The sequence below is a fragment of the Schistocerca cancellata genome, chromosome 6 (assembly GCF_023864275.1).
Source record: "Schistocerca cancellata isolate TAMUIC-IGC-003103 chromosome 6, iqSchCanc2.1, whole genome shotgun sequence".
NCBI classification, from domain to species: domain Eukaryota; kingdom Metazoa; phylum Arthropoda; class Insecta; order Orthoptera; family Acrididae; genus Schistocerca; species Schistocerca cancellata.
In genome coordinates, this window is record NC_064631.1 from 191,129,372 (window position 1) to 191,145,674 (window position 16,303).

The window sequence follows — 16,303 nt, forward strand, 5'->3', positions numbered from 1 at the left end:
CGGTGAATAATTGTTAGGGGGCTGAGGAAGACATTCCCATAAGTGCACATGTGGAGCATAGGTTTGTCTGGAATGAGACGTGAACAACGGGAAACCTGGAGAAAAAGAACCTGCGAAGCTCTTACGTGTGGTGCTAGAGAAAACTGCACAGATAAGCTATTGAATAAAGATGTTTGAAAAGGAATACGATAGGAAAGAAGGTTATGATAAATTTCGTGAGAAGAAAAGACAAAGTAACTTGGTGTTGGAGAGAGCAAAGGGTAGAAAATTGTAGAGACAAGCAAAGAGTAGAATCTCCAAAACACATGATAGATGATTTATTTAGTAATTGTTCGATGAACCCTTTTCCAGACACTAAGGTGTGATCTGCGGAGTACCCATGTACATATAGTCATGTAGAGATGATTGTATTACCTCTAGAGGGAAAGAGACAGAAAGAAAAACCAGTCGCAAGACTGATTCCTTACTACAAGAGCAATGAAATATAAAAGATGCAACCTCTTCTTCATAAACGAATTTCAGTTTAAAGTATGCTTACTTTTTTTGAAGTTCATTAAATTTTTTTTCACATTGCTGACACTATGCACTTGCAGGAAAGACAGAGAGACTAGCGCCTTACACTGAAGATAAAAATATGTTTATTCGTCTTTCGATGATGAGCTATAATTTATACATTGACCAGTAGCAAAAATCAAGTGAAATTATCTTATCTACAAGGTAAATAGCATTGAACTTGCAACTGATAAAATATGTCGTTTACATTGTTGTATGAGAGGTCTACCCAAGGTGATTATCTTCGTAGAGTTAAAGTACCTCGGTCCTGATTAATGGTTGGCGCTCGAAGAAGGCCATACAAGAAATTGCGTTAACGAACGATACTTGATAATGGAGACAGAGATGAGAGAAAACATGATGGCGATACAGTGACTTATCAGCGAGGCTGTTGCCCTTATCACTGTACAAGGGAAATCCTCTTGTCTGACGCTGCTCGCAGGCAACGCTGGCTCACGAGATAAGGGCTTAGGTAGCGGATCAGTGGCGACCGTCTATTTTATTACGGTACCACACCTATCTTCTGACATTCTGAAGACATTAGTAATGTCATCGTTTTTACCTTTTCTGTTGTTTCTTATCCCCTTGTATATTATGTCATTATTATTATTATTATTATTATTATTATTATTATTATTATTATTATTCATGTTTGGTCCTGATAGGACCACGCAACGTACAATCAATCACTGTCGTATTTGATGGTTGGCCTTCCTTTGTGTCCAAATTTGTTTCATCCTTTCAGAATGAAGTCCCTTTCTTTCATCAGACCACGGTGTTCCAGTCCGTTTTCTAATTTGCCTCTGACCAGCTTTCCAATAAAATATCTTTTGTCTGAATGCTTCTCTACCTGTAAAGTCCCCCTGAGCTATACCGGCTACTTTAAGATCTTCCTCAATCGCAGCGATCCATTTAATTGGCCTTACTTCTGTGTTCGTAGAATACTGCTGTTTGTTTTGCCAACCTAGCGGGCGCCATTCTTTTAATGTGCCCATAAGTCTTCGTTTTCTCATGTCACCACGTATGTCTGTGTATTCTTCTATTTCCTTATTACTTCTCAGCCTATAAGTTTCACCATCAGTAATTTTGGGGCCTAATATTTTTCTAACAATCTTTCTTTCTTTTAAATTTGTTCAATACCCCTGTTTCTGTTTTAAATTAAAATTTCTGCTCCATAAAGACATTCAGGTTTGATTACAGTGTTGTAATGCCCAAGTTTACTGAATTTAGAAACTGATTTTTTATTATAAACATCTTGTGTTAATCTGAATGCAAGTGCCATTTTTTGACAGCGAACTTCGTTTGCAGCTTTTTCCAGACGGTTTTCTTGTATGATTTCCCCCAAGTTTTTAAATTGAGGAAACCCTTTTATTTTTCCATATTTCGTGTCCAAAAACTTTGGTGCTTGTTTGTTACATGTCATATATTCCGCTTTTTCGAGAGATATTTGTAGTCTTATTTTTTCCACAACTTCTTTAAGAATTTCAGTTTGTTTTTGACCTGTAGTAATATCCCTAGTCAAAATTGCCGGATCATCTGCAAAGGCAATCTACTCTAGCATTACTTCTACCTAAGTTGATTGATTGATCTATATTGCTCTCGCCATTCTGTAATTATTATTGTTTCCAAAACACAGTTAAACAATGACAGTATTTTAGTGCCAAAGTTTTGCATTTATGGAAGTAGATTTCTTGTTATGCAGGTTTTTTGTTAGTTGAAAAGCCACCTCCATTTTACTTGCCCTTACTAGGTTAGCTTCTTTGTCTATTATTTATTATTATTATTATTATCTTCTTAGAGATTTAGTCCGTCAAGGCATTTATATAGAAGTCTGTTTTTATGCCATGCGCGTTTGGCTTCCTTTTATTTACGAAGCATCCTCAGTTGTAATACATGCTTGTTATGTGTATACAGTATCTGGTCAGAAGCATGCAGACACCTATTGGTGGACATTAATGTCGGAAGCGTCCACCCATCTTCTAAACGACCGCTTGAATTCTGCTGGTGCTAGTTTCAGTGAGATGTCTGAATGTCTCTGGAGGAATGGCAGCCAATTCTTCGTCAAGAGTCGAAACCAGAGAAGGTTCTCATGTTGGACGCTGGGGGCTGGAACGAGGTCGACGTTCTAACTTATCCCTGGGGTGTTCCGTCAAGTAGGAACTCAGGGCAGCAGGCCAGTCCATGTCATAAATTTTATTGTTCACGAACCATTGCCTTTATGACAAAGTGCGTTGTCCGTGCTGGTACTGAGGCACATCTTCCTCTACTGTACGGAATACCCAATGCTGTAAATTGTATTCATATCCTTCCGCGTTTAGCGTTTTCTCAAGTGCAATAAGAGGATCACAGCATAACCAAGAAAAGCACCCCCATACCGTAACACTACCTTCATCATACTTCACAACTGGCACTACACATGAGGGCAGGTAACGTTCTCCAGCCATTCGACAAACCCAAATAGTGCCATCGGAGTGCCACCAACTATAGCATGGTTCATCACTCCAAATCATTCGTTTCCAGTTACCCATTTTCCAGTGGTGTCGCTCTTTATGCCATCTCAAGCGTCGCTTACCACTGGCGACAGCAATGGGGAGCTGCCCGCGCCCATTGTACTTTTTTCTCTCTAACTCCCTGCGTACTACCTGGACTGCTGATGGCACTCTGTAACTCACGATTGATTCCTTCCGGTGATTTCAAGCGATTCCTTACGACCACCCTCTGCAATGCTCGACGGTCCCTACCACTCAGTAGAAGAGGTCTGTCTGATCTTAGTTTAGCTGAGGTTGTTCATTCGCGTTTGCACTTAATAGTCACATCGCCACAGTCGATTTGGGCACCTTTATAAGAGCTGAAGTGTCCTTTATGGATTTGTTTCTTAGTGACATCCACCGACTAGTCAGCATATACATAAATTGTTGTGACTTGGCAAGACAGCCAAGCCACTATGAATGGTAGCCGAAAGGCACGCGTTAAGCTCACGCAGGCTGGCGTGAGGTCTGGAACATTTAAGGAAATTAGACTTTAGCAAAAAAGGTCGTAGCTGTTGTAATACTTAACTTTAATCCATAATTGGTGAACATCGGTCTGACGGTACATGCATCACAAGATAAATAGCAAATGATAATGGCGCCTTGCTAGGTCGTAGCCAATGACGTAGCTGAAGGCTATGCTAACTATCGTCTCGGCAAATGAGAGCGTAATTTGTCAGTGAACCATCGCTAGCAAAGTCGGCTGTACAACTGGGGCGAGCGCTAGGAAGACGCTCTAGACCTGCCGTGTGGCGGCGCTCGGTCTCCAATCACTGACAGTGGCGACACGCGGGTCCGACGTATACTAACGGACCGCGGCCGATTTAAAGGCTACCACCTAGCAAGTGTGGTGTCTGGCGGCGACACCACATTCGTCCCCCGCAAATCGGCGTACGGTTGTGTTATAAGGCTTCCTTGCGGGGGAGGAATGTGGTGTCTGGCGGCGACACCACATAAATGATTTGGCCTACAGAGTGGGCTGATGATGCCATGATGTACGGTAAGATGTCGAAGTTGGGTGACCGTAAGAAGATACAAGACGACTTAGACAAAATTTAAAGTTGGTGTGATGAATGGCAGCTAGCCCTAAATGCTGAAAAATGTAATTTAATGCCGATGAGTACGAAGATCAAACGTTTAATGTTCGGATACAATATTGTTAGTAAAACTTCCTGGCAGATTAAAGCTGTGTGCCGGACCGAGATTCGAACTCGGGACCTTTGCCTTTCGCGGGCAAGTGCTGTACCATCTGAACTACCCAAGCGCGCCTCACGCCCCCTCCTCACAGCATTACTTCTTCCAGTACCTCGTCTCCTACCTTCCAAACTTTACAGAAGCTATCCTGCGAACCTTGCCATGTCTCCGCAATATCCTTTCTTTCAGGAGTGCTGGTTCTACAAGGTTCGCAGGAGAAGTTTGGAAGGTAGGAGACGAGGTACTGCCAGAAGTAAAGCTGTGAGGAGGGGGCATGTGTTGTGCTTGGGTAGCTCAGACGGTAGAGCACTTGTCCGCGAAAGGCAAAGGTCCCGAGTTCGAGTCTCGGTCCGGCACACAGTTTTAATCTGCCAGGAAGTTTCATATCAGCGCGAAAATTCATTCTGGAATATTATTAGTGTCCTGCCTAGACACAGCCAAGTCGTTTAAACATCTCGGCGTAACGTTGAAAAGCGATATGAGGTGGAACGAGCATGTGAAAACTGTGGTAGGGAAGGCAAGTGGCCGGCTTCGGTTAACTGGTAGAATTTTAGGAAAGAGTGCTTCACCTGTAAAGGACACCGCTTATAGGACGCTGGTGCGACCTATTCTTGACTGCTGCTCGAGTGTTTGGGATCCGTACCAGGTCGAATTGAAGAAAGACATCGAAGCAATTCAGAGGCGGGCTCCTAGATTTGTTACCGGTAGATTCGAACAACACATGTGTTACGGAGATGCTTCGCGGACTGAAATGGCCATCTCAGGAGGGAAAGTGACGCTTATTTTTAGAAACAATATTGAGAAAATTTAGAGAACCGGCATTTGAAGCTGACTGCCGCATGATTCTACTTCCGTCAACATACACTGGATGTAACGACCACGGAGATAAGATACGAGAAATTAGACCTCGTACGGAGACGTACAGAGAGTCGTTTTTCCGTCGCTCTGTTTGTGAGCGGAACAGGAGGGGAAATGACAAGTAGTCGTACAGGGTACCCTCCGCCACGCACGGTGCGGTGGCTTGCGGCGTATCTACGTTGATGTAGAAGTCACTGACTCTCATGATGGACGCACGCTGCTGTTATTGTTGCTCTATTGATAATACCTCTGGCCTCATTTTATACTTGCAAGTCCAATTCTCGTGTCATCTAGTGCTTAGTTGCCCACTACGTAGGGGTGTCCGGATACAGGTGATCAAATAGTGTAAATGCTAGTCTGTGTTGAGCGGAAAAAGGGGCATTTGTATGACCCTTTTGGCGCCGGCCGGGGTGGCCGAGCGGTTCGAGGTGCTACAGTCTGGAACTGCGCGACCGCTACGGTCGCAGGTTTGAATCCTGCCTCGGTCATGGATGTGTGTGATGTCCAGGTTAGTTAGGTTTAAGTAGTTCTAAGTTCTAGGGGACTGATGACCTCAGAAGTTATGTCCCATAGTGCTCAGAGCCATTTGAACCATTTTTTTTTACCCTTTTGGCCGAGAAACTCCGTGCGGTGGGTTCAGTTGCAGAATCACATAGGGTTTTATCCCCTCGCGCTCTGTGGCCCCTTTCCGCGCTGTGTATGATGTATGTGCTGAGCGTAGATGACTGTAATGGATGCACGTGTTGTGTTGTGTCACGTAAGTACGATAGTAAGATAGAAGGTTCCAACAAACAGTTCTAAGTCTAGGGGACTGATGACCTCAGGTGGTAAGTCCCTTAGTGCTTGGAGCCATTTTGAGTTCCGACACACAGCCTACTTCTTTCTAAGTGTACCAAGAGGACCGCCGGACTTACGGTCTGCTAACGACGGACCGATCGTCGCCATCATCAGTTTCTCATGCCCTCACTCTCACTGTGGAGCTGTCTTTTATTTAATCCAGAGTATTGGCTGAAACTCTTGTGGTAAGGAACTTTGTGCCACCCCCTCTTCTGCCATTGCCGATATATTACTGGCACTGGAAATACCTCCTGCCATCTGGGTTCAAATAAAGTACAGACGAGCTTTGTCGTGCGGGGAGCACTCTCCTGTCGTTCAGTATTCCCCTTCTTTTGTTCTGAATACTGCTTTTGAGTTTTCTTAGGGTCTCAGAATGTCGTTCTGCACTGACGGTCTCTTCCTGAGACAGAAATTCTACCATAATGACGTCTGTTAAAACCATTCAAAAGCTAAGATCGCACAAAATATTTGGTATTCAGTACAACCAGTTTTAATAGTCTTAGCTGTCATCTTCAGGTCTTAAACATTTTTTTTTAATTTAACATGATCGTTTTACGCCGACCTCATGGACAAGATGTCAAGTGGATAAAACTCAGTTTTATCTATTTCATATCTTGTGCATGAGGTCAGCATGAAATGATCATGTTTTACTAAAAAAATGTTTAAGACTTGAAGATGACAGCTAAGAGTGTTGAAAGCGGTTGGTATTTGAATGGTTTTTAACAATTAAAACAGATGGCTCTTCAATACTATCATAATGAGAAAATTCAATGATATCGATGTCTTTTGGGTCCCAAAACACCGAGGGCATAACATTTTCGCCAAAAATTGAGCTTTTGAATTTTTTGGTAGATGCGGAATTGGTGTGACGCCACTGTGACATCTTTCTCTTTCTCTCAGGCGTGTAATGCGCGACTCGCGTTTCATCTCTAGCCGCACTCCAAAATCCACAGTTTCAAACCCAAGTCGCCGAAGAAGCTCACGGACGCTACTGACCTGATTTTTGTTGTGTTGCTGTATCAGCTGTTTTGGGATCCTTCTTGCCTATGATTTCCGGTATCCTGGAGTTTCTCTGAGCGTCTCGTACAAGCGAGTTCCGGACAATCGTGGAAACATCGGAGATATTTCACCCACCATCAATCGGCGGTATTCACGAACAGTTTTCTCGATGTTTGCACCAACCTACGAGTCAAAGCCGAAGATCTTCCACTCCTCTGTCCGTCGTGAACATTGTTCTGTCAGTGCTAAACTCCCTACATCACTTAAACACAGTCATTCTGTTCATGATATTTTCGCGGCAAAACATTTTGATTTGGGAAAAAATTCCGGTAGGAAAATTGGAAATTCGTGGTAAGGTCTTATGGGATCAAACTGCTGAAGTCATCGGTCCCGAAGTTCACACACTACTTAATCTAACTTAAACTAACTTACGCTAAGGACGTCACGCACGCACGCACGCACGCACGCACACACACACACACACACACACACACACACACACACACACACACATGCCCGAGGGAGGACTCGAACCTGCGGCGGGGTAAGCGTCGCCGACCGTGACAAGACGCCTCGGATCGATCGGCTACCCCGCGCGGTATTCCGATAGGTCTTATGCAAAGATTTTTTTAAATTACCGCTACCAGTCACAAACTTCGACAACTATTGTAGTACTTATTTATTTAGCGACATGTTTCGAGGTAAACCTCATCTTCAGGCTAAACGGCATTACAAAAACAACTTTAAAATAAGGCCATGCATATGTTACACAGTCTTTTCATGAATGCTGGGGTCATCCTGTGGAAGGAGAGAAGACATCCGTCCAGCTTCCAAAGTGACATCAGCCCTAACCAAGTTTTCTCTCCTTCCACAGGATGACCCTAGCATTCACAAAAAGACTATGTAACATCTGTATGGCCTTATTTTAAACTTGTTTTTGCAGTGCCATTTAGCCTGAAGATGAGGTTTACCTCGAAACATGTCGCTAAATAAATAAGTCATACAATAGTTGTCGAAGTTTGTGACTGATAGCGGTAATTTAAAAAAATAAAACCTTTACATATTTCTTCAGACAGTCACGGTCGAAAAATAGTCAAAATGGCTTCAAATTCCGATAATTGTATGAAGCAGATCACAGCACATTGCTGCCACTTGACAGCCACTTGCCGACTTCTTTCACGCAAGTGGACACTACAACGCGAGTTTACGCACTATCAAGTATCTGCAGTGCCCCTTTTGGCCAGGGGATCCCCTGCACCACACAGTGTTGCCAACTCTAAAAAAAAACAAAAAGATGACATCGCGTCATGATCACAATACACTTACTTTCTGAACGTGCCTCTTAACTCCGTGTCGAACGGCATCTCATGGAGGCAGTGTCTTCAATGAAATTTTGTAAAGTTCACTCGAAATAAAGCAAAAAGACTGCATTTTGTCGTGAAGAACTCTCTGGACTCTCTTTTTCACGTAGAGGCTGACTCTGCTGAGCGCTCTCGTCTGTTGCAGCAAACAACCGCAGCCGCCGCCGGTGCCCAGCAAGCCGTGGGCCGCGCCTGCTGCCCCCGCGCGGGACGCCGCCCCCGCACGGGACGCCGCCCCCGCACGGGACGCCGCCCCCGCCGGCCGGCGGCCGCGAGACGACGCCAGCGAGCGCAGCGTGCGCGACAAGATCGCCATGTTCTCCCAGCCCGGCGCCGCCCCCGCACCGGTGAGTCCCAGCAGTTTGGTCACTGCCCCATCTGTCTGTCTCGCCTGGTTCACAGACACAGCAGCGGCTGCCGTGTGTTTACACAGCTCTCTGATGACCGTCACGCATTACTCATAAAGTTCTACACAGGGTGATTCATAAGTTTGCACGCAAACTGGAAGAGGTGGTAGAGGAGTCGAAGTACCAGTACGAGAGCATTGGAATACGAACTCCTGCTCTTTAAAACCTCAGCCAGTGAAAGCTTTGGAATGTCAGGAACAACGAGATAATCAGTCCTCATGGGCCTTGAGTTTAGCAAAGATAATGTACTTATTTACTCAACAAGTGCAAGTAGATAGAGCACGTGCACGCTTTTCTGTGCAAGTACGTGATGTACTCAACTACACATATTCCAGGCGTTGCATCTAAAGAGGTATGGGGTGGTCCTTTGACCGTGACCGGGCCAAATATCTCACGAAATAAGCGTCAAACGAAAATTCTACAAAGAACGTAAGTTCCCTAGCTTGAAGGGGGAAGCCAGATGGTGCTATGGTTGGCCCGCTAGATGGCGGTGCCATAGGTCAAACGGATATCAACTGCGTTTTTTAAAATAGGAACCCCCATGTTTTATTACATATTCGTGTAGTACGTAAAGAAATATTTTTCGCTTTGTGATAGACGGCACTGCAATAGTCACAAACACATGGCTCACAATTTTAGACAAACAGTTGGTAAGATGTAGGTTTTTTAAATTAAAATAGAGAACGTAGGTACGTTTGAACATTTTATTTCGGTTGTTCCAATGTGATACATGCACCTTTGTGAACTTATCATTTCTCAGAACGCATGCTGTTACAGCGTGATTACCTGTAAATACCACATTAATGCAATAAATGCTCAAAATGATGTCCGTCAACCTCAATGCATTTGGCAATACGTGTAACGACATTCCTCTAAACAGCAAGACGTTCTCGCGCGACAGCAGTTAAAACACGAACTCGGGCATCATCATTTGTTGCAGGTCGTCGTTGACGTTTCAGATGTGGCTGAACACTTCCTGTTTCCTTGAATAACGTAACTATCCGGCTAACGATCCGGACACTTGGATGATGTCGTCCAGGATACCGAGCAGCATACATAGCACACGCCCGTTGGGCATTTTGATCACAATAGCCATACATCAACACGATATCGACCTTTTCCGCAGTTGGTAAACGGTCCATTTTAAGACGGGTAATGTATCACGAAGCAAATACCGTCCGCACTGGAGAATGTTACGTGATACCACGTACTTGTACGTTAGTGACTGTTACAGCGCCATCTATCACAAAGCGAAAAAAGTGGTCCAACTAAAACATTCATATTTCTTTACATACTACACGAATATGTAATAAAAAAAATGGAGGTTCCTATTTAAAAAAACGCAGTTGATATCCGTTTGACCTATGGCAGCGCCATCTAGCGGGCCAGCCATAGCGCCATCTGGTTTTCCCCCTACAAGCTAGACAAGTTTTTCGTTCTTTGTAGTTTTTTCGTTTGATGGTTATTTCGTGAGATATTTGGCCCGTTCACGATCAATGGAGCACCCTTTATATATCATCTGGTCGGGGGAGTGACTTTTGTCAGCCCAGTATCATCTGACGAGGCCACTTTTTTCCAGTGGTCTAGGGTCCAACCGATCTGGTCACGAGGGGAGGAGAGGCGCTGCAGGCGATGTCGTGCTGTTAGCAAAGGCACTCGCGTCTGCTGCCACAACCCATTAACGCCATATTTCACCGACTGTCCTAAGGGGTACGTTTTGATTTTTGCGGTTATTTCACGCAGTATTGCTTGTCTGTGGACACTGACAACTGTATGCAGACGCTGCTGCTCTCGGTCGTTGTGTGAAGGCCACTGCATTGTCCGCTGTGAGAATGGTGGTTCAAAAATGGCTCTGAGCACTATGGGACTTAACATCGATGGTCATCAGTCCCCTAGAACTTAGAACTACTTAAACCTAACTAACCTAAGGACATCACACAACACCCAGCCATCACGAGGCAGAGAAAATGCCTGACCCCGCCGGGAATCGAACCCGGGAACCCGGGCGTGGGAAGCGAGAACGTTACCGCACGACCACGAGATGCGGGCCCGCTGTGAGAGGTAATGTCCGAAATGTCGTCACAACACACTCTTGACACTGTGCATCGCCGGCCGTGGTGGCCAAGCGGTTAAAGGCGCTACAGTCTGAAACCGCGCGACCGCTACGGTCGCAGGTTCGAATCCTGCCTCGGGCATGGATGTGTGTGATGTCCTTAGGTTAGTTAGGTTTAAGTAGTTCTAAGTTCTAGGGGACTGATGACCTTAGAAGTTAAGTCCCATAGTGCTCAGAGCCATTTTTGAACCACTGTGCATCTCGGAATGTTGACTTCCTTAACGATTTCCGAAATGGAATGTCCCATGCGTCTATCTACAACTACCATTTGGCGTTCAAGGTCTGTTAATTCTCGTCGTGTAGGTATAATCACGACGAAAACCTTCTCAGATGACTCAGCGGAGTACAGATGACAGCTCCGCCAAATAACTGCCCTTTTGTACCTTGTGTGCGCGATACTACCGCTATCTGTATATGTACAAATCGCTAACCCATGACTTTCGTCACCCCATTGTATACATATTGCGTGTATGTGGGGCCACATCAGGACTCTTCTGTACGTGACGTCAGCTGCCGGCGAAGAAACACTTTTCGCCAGCAGTCTTGCAGCGTCTGATAAGGTCCGTGCAATGCCCGGTGTTTTTGGTTGAGTGCGCCAGAATTTTTTACGGAGATGTTGTACCAATATTCACCGTGATGATCGCCATTCTAAACCCCTTCTGTAATGTCCAACATTGTTGAGTTAACATAATCTCTGGCGAATTTATGGCTCATGATTACATGCAAGACCGTGAGATCCAAAGCTTTTGTATTGTTACTCAGTCACCTTCTTCAGTTTGTGCACGACATTTTGAAGACCCTGTACAAAGTGATACCGTTTTGAAGTGACAGAAGTAACAACATAAATTGCTTAACGACCACTTTAAAATATATTATATTCACAAAATGTTTTATGAAAACAAAACTGTTGTTCAAAAAAAAAAAAAAAATACCTCCCGTACGTCTGGAACCGCGCGACTGCTTCGGTCGCAGTTTCGAATCCTGCCTCGGGCATGGATGTGTGTGATGTCCTTAGATTAGTTAGGTTTAAGTAGTTCAAAGTTCTAGCTGACTGATGACCTCAGCTGTTAAGTCCCATAGTGCTCACAAGGGAACCTCCCCATCGCACCCCCCCTCAGATTTAGCTATAAGTTGGCACAGTGGATAGGCCTTGAAAAACTGAACACAAATCAATCGAGAAAACGTTGTGTGGAACTATGAAAAAATAAGCAAAATATACAAACTGAGTAGTCTATGTGCAACATTTAGGATAATGTGAGCTCAGATGCGGCGTGGTCCTGTGGTTAGCGTGAGCAGCTGCGGAGCAAGAGGTCCTTGGTACAAGTCTTCCCTCGAGTGAAAATTTTAATTTTTTATTTTCAGACAATTATCAGAGTTCAGGCACCCACACATAATCAACTTCGCTCTCCAAAATTCCAGGACATGTTCAGATTTGCTTGGACATATACAAGATTTGACGGTCTACACACAGAAAAATTTGAAAACGTTAAAAATTTATGTTTTCACAGAACACAGAGAAAACTGTGCGACTGTGAAACTGTTGCATTCATTTGTTGCAGTTTATGTGACACACTCTTATGTTTTCATCACTTTTTTGGGAGTGATTATCACATTCACAAGAAAACCTAAATCGGGCAAGGTAGAAGAATCTTTTTACCCATTCGCAAAGTGAGCAAGTTAGGTGGGTCGACAGCATATTCCTGTCATGTGACGCACATGCCGTCACCAGTGACATATAGAATATATCAGACGTGTTTTCCTGTGGAGGAATCGGTTGACCTATGACCTTGCGATCAAATGTTTTCGGTTCCCATTGGAGAGGCACGTCCTTTCGACTACTAATCGGACGGTTTTGCGATGCGGTAGCAAAACACAGACATTAAACTTATTACAGTTAACAGAGACGTCAATGAACGAACGGACAGATCATAACTTTGCGGAAAAAAAGAAAGTAAAGTTTCGCTCGAGGGAAGACTTGAACCAAGGACCTCTCGCTCCGCAGCCGCTCACGCTAACCACGGAACCACAGCGCTCTTTTGTTCATAGTATCCTTGATGCCTATATTGGCCATGGACTACTCAGTTTGTATATTTTGCTTATTTTTTTCATAGTTCCACACAACTTCTTCCTGTTTTCTCGATTGATCTGTGTTCAGTTTTTCAAGGCCTATCGACTGTGCCAAATTATAACTAAATCTGAGGGGGGTGCGATGGGGAGGTTCCCTTGTCAGAGCCATTTGATCCATTTTTTTTAACCTCTCGTACCTCAAGACAAATGCGTCAGTTCATATATAGCACGTCACTACTCCCATCGGAGGATGAAAAATGTCAAAATGTTACTATTTAGAAAACTCTGACTGAAAAGTGGATATCAGCTGCCTCAAAAATGTTTCAAATGGCTCTGAGCACTATGGGACTTAACATCTGAGGTTGATGATGATGATGATGTTTGGTTTGTGGGGCGCTCAACTGCGTGGTTATCAGCGCCCGTACAATTACCCAATCTTTTGCTCAGTCCAATTTCGCCACTTTCCTGGATGATGATGAAATGATGAGGACAACACAAACACCCAGTCATCTCGAGGCAGGTGAAAATCCCTGACCCCGCCGGGAATCGAACCCGGGACCCCGTGCTCGGGAAGCGAGAACGCTACCGCGAGACCACGAGCGGCGGACAACATCTGAGGTCATCAGTCCCCTTACTACTTAAACCTAACTAACCTAAGGACATCACACACATCCATGCCCGAGGCAGGATTCGACCCAGCGACCGTAGCGGTCGCGCGGTTCCAGACTGTAGCGCCTAGAACCTCTTGGCCACCCCGGCCGGCTCAATTGCCTCATTCTACGTTTCTAAGCACTTTAGAATTTTTCGCAAACATTTTGGCCTGCTAACATATTTGCACTGTCTTTAACTTGTTGATTCACCTCTCACTACCACAACCTTCCCTACCTGTAACTCGCTCAAGCCACTAGTCCATCGCTCTAAGCCGCTCATACCTATCCGCTCCCAGTTGCCCTTTCTCACCCACACGTACAGGCCAACTCATTGCCATTATCTTTTTGTGCCTCTTTGTCATTCTTTCGTGTGTCACAGCCACAGACTCCTTCGTTCTGTCCTCCTCCTCCTCCTCCTCCTACTACTACTACTACTACTACTACTACTACTGTGTCCTATCACTGTATATGTTTCGCTCTTGCTCTTACTGCTACTATCTCATTCATACCTTCCCACTGACGTTGCCTCTTCTTACGGCCACTCTGTCCCCCTTCCTCGTCGTCATTGTCACAGACTTCGCCCATCATTATCACAGCCTCTCACCAACTTCCATTTTATCCCTTCCTTTACCGAGCGAGGTTGCGCAGTGGTTAATACACAGGACTCGCACTCGGAAGGACGACGGTTCAAACCCGCGTCCGGCCACCCTGATTTAGGTTTACCGTGATTTCCCTACATCGCCTCAGGCAAATACCGGGATTGTTCCTTTGAAAAGGACACGGCCGACTTCCTTCCTTATTCGTCATTAATCCGATGCGACCGATGACCTCGCTGTTCGGTCCGCTCTCCCAAAGCAACCAACCAACCTTCTCTTTATTCCTCCTCACGGGCACTGTCTCCTGTACTTTTTTCCTAGTACTGTTCTGTCACTTTCAACTGTATTCCACTGCCACTGTGTCCCTCCCTTTCTCTCACCCTGTAATTGTCTCCTTCACTAATTCTATACCACAACCACTGTCTACTATCCCCCTGTATATACACTCCTGGAAATGGAAAAAAGAACACATTGACACCGGTGTGTCAGACCCACCATACTTGCTCCGGACACTGCGAGAGGGCTGTACAAGCAATGATCACACGCACGGCACAGCGGACACACCAGGAACCGCGGTGTTGGCCGTCGAATGGCGCTAGCTGCGCAGCATTTGTGCACCGCCGCCGTCAGTGTCAGCCAGTTTGCCGTGGCATACGGAGCTCCATCGCAGTCTTTAACACTGGCAGCATGCCGCGACAGCGTGGACGTGAACCGTATGTGCAGTTGACGGACTTTGAGCGAGGGCGTATAGTGGGCATGCGGGAGGCCGGGTGGACGTACCGCCGAATTGCTCAACACGTGGGGCGTGAGGTCTCCACAGTACATCGATGTTGTCGCCAGTAGTCGGCGGAAGGTTCACATGCCCGTCGACCTGGGACCGGACCGCAGCGACGCACGGATGCACGCCAAGACCGTAGGATCCTACGCAGTGCCGTAGGGGACCGCACCGCCACTTCCCAGCAAATTAGGGACACTGTTGCTCCTGGGGTATCGGCGAGGACCATTCGCAACCGTCTCCATGAAGCTGGGCTACGGTCCCGCACACCGTTAGGCCGCCTTCCGCTCACGCCCCAACATCGTGCAGTCCGCCTCCAGTGGTGTCGCGACAGGCGTGAATGGAGGGACGAATGGAGACGTGTCGTCTTCAGCGGTGAGAGTCGCTTCTGCCTTGGTGCCAATGATGGTCGTATGCGTGTTTGGCGCCGTGCAGGTGAGCGCCACAATCAGGACTGCATACGGCCGAGGCACACAGGGCCAACACCCGGCATCATGGTGTGGGGAGCGATCTCCTACACTGGCCGTACACCACTGGTGATCGTCGAGGGGACACTGAATAGTGCACGGTACATCCAAACCGTCATCGAACCCATCGTTCTACCATTCCTAGACCGGCAAGGGAACTTGCTGTTCCAACAGGACAATGCACGTCCGCATGTATCCCGTGCCACCCAACGTGCTCTAGAAGGTGTAAGTCAACTACCCTGGCCAGCAAGATCTCCGGATCTGTCCCCTATTGAGCATGTTTGGGACTGGATGAAGCGTCGTCTCACGCGGTCTGCACGTCCAGCACGAACGCTGGTCCAACTGAGGCGCCAGGTGGAAATGGCATGGCAAGCCGTTCCACAGGACTACATCCAGCATCTCTACGATCGTCTCCATGGGAGAATAGCAGCCTGCATTGCTGCGAAAGGTGGATATACACTGTACTAGTGCCGACATTGTGCATGCTCTGTTGCCTGTGTCTATGTGCCTGTGGTTCTGTCAGTGTGATCATGTGATGTATCTGACCCCAGGAATGTGTCAATAAAGTTTCCCCTTCCTGGGACAATGAATTCACGGTGTTTTTATTTCAATTTCCAGGAGTGTATTTATTACTTTCCTGTCTCTTTTCACTGCCACTGTCTTCTTCTCTCTCATAATGAAAAAGCGCAAATATGTTCGCATGCCAAAATTTTTGAAAAAGTTTTAAAGGTGCTGACACGAAGGTAGAAAGAGGGAGCCGGTACCACACTTTTCACTCATGACCTTTTTAACAGGAGAAATATTCGCCATTTTCTCAGCTGCGATACGAGCACTTTTCCGCTGCTTCCCTTCTTTTCCCTGCTGCAGCAGGTCATGTCGCTCACATGAAAAGTATTTTA

The 16,303-nt window shown here is 45.9% G+C and overlaps 1 protein-coding gene across 1 annotated transcript in view; it reads left to right on the forward strand.

The window, feature by feature from the left end:
• Positions 1 to 8,643: 8,643 nt before the first annotated feature.
• The window catches only part of LOC126088241 (serine-rich adhesin for platelets), a 63,098-nt gene continuing 55,438 nt past the window's right edge, over positions 8,644 to 16,303 (forward strand). The window contains exon 1 of the mRNA XM_049906371.1: positions 8,644 to 8,676. Coding sequence (XP_049762328.1) covers positions 8,644 to 8,676 — 33 coding nt within the window. The remainder of the gene's footprint in view (positions 8,677 to 16,303) is intronic.